A 5,000-nucleotide genomic window follows, 5' to 3' on the forward strand; every position below is an offset into this window, starting at 1 on the left:
GGCACCCTACATCATCTATGTGGAAGTGCTGGAAGTCGACAATCTAGACACCGCTTCTGTGCAAGCCAAGCTAACCCACAGTCTACGTCACACGCGGTCTGAGGAGAACCTGGTAGATTCCCCCGCATCCACGTCTTCGTCGCAGTTGGACCTCACAACGACGCCAACGACAACAGCTACCGTCACCACCAGTGGCCTAGGTTCCACTTCATCCATACCATCTTCATTAAGTTCACCGCATCTGAACTCAGGTACGTGTGCTGGCCTCTTCCTTTCTTTCCCGTTTCTTTGTTCTTGTACATATATATGTCTTGAAGCCATATTACCAAGTAAGGGTTGATACAGCCGTTGCCTAATTGCTCCATTTCTCCTCCTCTAGGCTACGTTGATGAATCTGACTGTTGGAGTCACGAGGACGACGAAATCAGCCAGCAGTACTGCAGACTCAAGAAGTCCCGGGACAGAGACACCATCTCGATGATGTCCCTCGACTCGTGTGACTCTCGGGAGCTGACCGCCAGGGGAGCGGCAGACATCCGCAGAAGACTCTCAGAGACAGTCAACGCCCCCAAGACAGGATTCAAGAGGGACCCCGAGGATCCTTCTGCGGCTGCCCTCAAGGAACCATGGGAGGATAAGGTACTTGTAGTATGGGTACTTTGTGGAGTGTGTGAGATATGAGGTCATGAAAATGGTTTATGTGGTGCTGTTAAATGGTACATGATGCTTTTTATAATGTGAGGATATTACTATGAATAGTTTTGACATCTAGTTAATGGTAGAAGTAAACTATTTAATTACACTTGTAAGTTTTTCTTCTAGTGTTAACATTTTAATCTGTGTCCATAGGTCGAACGCATCCGTGAGAGCTCACCATATGGCCATCTTGCTTCTTGGCGGCTGTTGGCAGTCATTGTAAAGTGTGGAGATGACTTGCGGCAAGAGCTGTTGGCCTACCAGCTGCTCTGCATGTTCCAGAAGATTTGGGCTGAAGAAAAACTTTCCCTTTGGCTCAGACCCTACAAGTGAGTGTGACTTGAATATGAAAATGAGTACTTGTGATGATGTTTATTGTTATAATAGTTTATATTTATTAGGATTCTTATTTTAGTCAAGAGGATATTCAATGTAACAATTGTGTCAAGTGTATGTTTCTGTGTTTCATGCTCATTATCTAGCTCTCTCTCTTTGTACAACAGATAAGAAATCTAGCTCAGCTAATTATATTTCCCACTTAACAATGTAAGTTAATCCTTTCCCTCCCCCTTTAGGATTTTGGTGTTGTCCGACGACTCAGGGATGATCGAACCCATTGTGAACACTTGTTCCCTGCACCAGATCAAGAAGAACAGCAAGATGTCTATGCTTGACTATTTCATCCAGGAGTTCGGTGATAAGAATTCTGAGGAATTTCTGACTGCGCAGAGAAAATTTGTTGAGTCCTGTGCTGCCTATTGCCTCATCTGTTATATTATCCAAGTCAAGGATAGGTAAGTGAATAGACAGGATGTGGGGATGTGTGCATCTGCTAAATCTGAATGGATGAGTTTCTGCTCATTCTTTTGCAAATAAGTTTTTTTTTTTTTTTTTTTTAATGATGGATAGAAAGTGTTGTTTACCTCCTATTGGTTTTGTGAATCTTCTTTCATGGTTATGTCTTAAACAGAAATATGCATGCCTAATCAAATCTATTTAGTTTTGCAAGGAACTGTTCATATATTTCTTTTACAGTATATTTCCACTTCCAACATATTCCCTTTATTTATTACAACAAAAGCAACTTCTAACATAATGGCCTTTCGACAGACACAATGGCAACATCCTCCTCGACAACGAAGGCCACATCATCCACATCGACTTTGGCTTCATGCTGTCCTCATCGCCTCGCAACCTGGGCTTCGAGTCGTCACCCTTCAAGCTGACGCAGGAGCTGGTAGAGGTCATGGGAGGCGAGAACTCGGACATGTTCGCCTACTTCAAGATCCTGCTGCTGAAGGGCCTCCTGGCAGCTAGAAAACACAGCGAGAAGATCATCTCTCTGGTGGAGATCATGAGCTCAGGTATGGCACGGGGTCATGGGACGAGGGTGGTGTGAGAGGGCCTTGGAACGTGTGCTCAGTATCTGCAGTGTGATGTGATGAGTGACTGGGGTGATGCAGTTTCATGTTATAAAATGATATGAAGAGATGTGATGCAATATGGCATGTCATTGAACATGGTAGATGTATGTGAAATGTTGGTGGCAGTTGACAAGGGTAGGGAGATGATTTTTTTTTTCTTTTTTTTTCTTTTTTTTTTTTCTTTATGGCCTTCAAGATGTATCAAGTATTGAAGATGTGTATGTGTCATTCATTTGCAAGCTCTTCCCCATTATAGTGTATATCCCTTTTACATCTATTTTCCCTTTATTTGGCTCCATTTTTCTGTATATTTCTTTTTTTCCATGAACTACTTTTATCTTAATATATCATTCTCTGTCGTTTTTTTTTTTTTATTTGTTTGTCTGTCATATTTACTCTTTCTGATTTTTGTCATTTATTATCTTCCTTGTTGTTTGTATTTCTCTCATTCTCCCAAGTTTGTGCTGTAGTTGTTAGAGATTAGAATTTGCTTTGACTGTGGACTTACTTCAGTTATCCATAACTAGTTGGCTTTTGATTATTTTAAAGTTCAATTTACAGCCTTACTTTGGCAAAGATAAATAAGATAAAAGCAGTCTAATGATGACTTTGAATAAAGTTCATTTATTAACTTATATCTTGTATATATTTATTTATACACCTGTTCCTGTGTAAAGTTTTATGCACATATACTTAAACACTGTCAGGGGATGAAGGAGTAAATACACAACGTCTCAAACTTTTAAAGAAAGTTCATCAGATGTTAGCAATCCAAAAAAAAATGATTTTTTTTTATTTGGATCCTGTTTTATCATATCTGTTTTGTGCATGTTACTGTGTTTGCATTTTTTATTCTTTTAAGCTCATATTAATTTACTAACCCCTTTCTCATTTCTCAATTGCAGGCTCCAAGTTAGCATGCTTCCGAGCAGGCGCCTCAGTCCTGCCGGCCCTCAAGAACCGCTTCCACGTCAACATGACCGAGGAGCAGATCCAGGCCCACCTCGACTCCCTCGTCTACAACGCCATCAACTCCATCACCACCCGGCTCTATGACGGGTTTCAGTACCTCACCAACGGCATACTCTAGCTTGGGGCTCGGGCTCTGTCCTCGCGCTTCATAGCCATAACCGTCAGGCCTCGTCTAGCCTTCTGGTCGGGTCTGGTCAGATAACCTTTGAACCTTTATCCTGGAACATGTGTGATGTGAACTCACGGAACTGACTAACGCAAAAAAGACGAGGAGATATGGACTCGCTCGTGGGTTGTGTTAGAGTGATCGGAGTGAAATCGTCTTTTTTTTTTTTTTTTCCTTTTTTTTTTTAAATCTTCTCTATCTCGTATGATAAAACTGTGTGGTGCTGAAAGCAGGACTCTGCTCAGAATATATATATATATATTTATCACAGTGATTATTATTATTTTTTTTTTTAATCATTATTTTCTTTTTTTCTTTTTTTTATATATATATATATATTACATTATCGTAAGGCCAAGAGACATAATGCTTTGGCAAAATGGAGATTATTTAGTGTAGTGAAGTGTAAACCGAATGTGAATGTGTAAGAAACAAGCACGATTTACCAAAGACAGGATCAAGAACTGAATATCATGTTAACAGCAAAAGTGTTTAGTGTTCCACAGTTGGAAGTTTCACAAGTTTATATCTCAACGACTTTCCAAAAAAAAAAAAAAAAAAAAAGACAAGGAAAAAAAAAGAGAAAAAAAAAATTCAGTTGTGTTCAAACACTGATTCCATTTATATGTATATTTTTTCTCCCCTCCCAGTCTGAACACCGAAACAATGCCAATCCATTCGGAAGCGTGTATTGTCAGGCCATCGTCTATGATTTTTAATTATTTGCAGCTCAAATTTACAATTTATGGCTTGCACTTGATTATTTTTTTTTCCCCAAAAAAAGAACAAAGTCAGTTATTACTGTAATCATTTTATTTTTATTATTATTATTATTATTATTATTATTATTATTATCATTATTATTATTATTATTATTATTATTATTTTTATTATTATTAATATTAATATTATTGATATTGCTATTTTTATTATTATTTATTACTATTATTATAAATTTTTGTATCTGTTTCTTTCTTCAGTTTTGTGCTTTGCCTTTTATCCTTTTCCACACTGCATTCCTGATCTGCCTGGAGCATAAGATTCAGTATTATCGTGTCCCTTTCTAGCTGTCCAGCATTCAATGTATTTTTATATGAAGCAGAACAACTCTTCTGCCCTTTACACAAAACAGAAAGCCCGACCGAGGTCCTTCGGAAGAGAAGTAATAATATCCTGTTCAAGAAGCTTTAACAACTCACAAGAACTAGGAGTCCAGTTGCTCGAGAAGGCACTGAGCTCTGTGTCAAGTGCCAAGTGAGGGGTGCTGGTAGTAAAGGTGAAAGTTGTGCAGGCAAACTTCTTTTTTTTTTATTTTTTTTTTCATTATCATTATTATTACTCTATTTCACTCATTGCAGCTAAAGACTCTGCAGTTGATAACTGTCGTGCCGCCAAAGGCTAAGGAGAACTGACCGGCTTCTGGTGCCGGATTCCGAGAGTGTCACCCCACACCTTACGATAATCCTTACGCGTTGCTCCTACTAAATGTTGCCATTCTGTCATCCTTTTATTTTTTAGACATCTGCCCTCTCTCTCTCTCTCTCTTTTTTTTCTTTTATTTTCTTTTTTTTTTACACCATCATAGAGTTCATTAATATATGTTTTTTAATATTTATAAAGAAAGGTTTTGGCTACTTTAGTGGAGGATTAGTAAGGTTGCCTTCCCCCTCCCCCTCTCCCTCCCCCTTCCTTCCCCTCCCCTCCTTAGCCATCCCCCAGCCCTTCTTCTTCTCCCCCTACCC

General features: G+C 39.0%; 1 protein-coding gene across 6 annotated transcripts in view; it reads left to right on the plus strand.

The window, feature by feature from the left end:
* fwd (phosphatidylinositol 4-kinase beta fwd) overlaps positions 1-5,000 on the plus strand; it is a 63,112-nt gene that overhangs the window by 57,528 nt on the left and 584 nt on the right. For all 6 annotated transcript variants that reach the window (XM_043010342.2, XM_086542629.1, XM_043010317.2 and 3 more), the window contains 6 exons: positions 2-251; positions 380-639; positions 850-1,025; positions 1,272-1,490; positions 1,807-2,060; positions 3,026-5,000. The exon at positions 3,026-5,000 is cut by the window's right edge and continues 584 nt beyond it. In XM_043010342.2, coding sequence (XP_042866276.1) covers positions 2-251; positions 380-639; positions 850-1,025; positions 1,272-1,490; positions 1,807-2,060; positions 3,026-3,210 — 1,344 coding nt within the window. In that variant the 3' untranslated portion in view covers positions 3,211-5,000. The remainder of the gene's footprint in view (position 1; positions 252-379; positions 640-849; positions 1,026-1,271; positions 1,491-1,806; positions 2,061-3,025) is intronic.

Source organism: Penaeus japonicus, unplaced genomic scaffold (assembly GCF_977035675.1).
Source record: "Penaeus japonicus unplaced genomic scaffold, GWHDUDI00000001_assembly GWHDUDI00000001, whole genome shotgun sequence".
Taxonomy (NCBI): domain Eukaryota; kingdom Metazoa; phylum Arthropoda; class Malacostraca; order Decapoda; family Penaeidae; genus Penaeus; species Penaeus japonicus.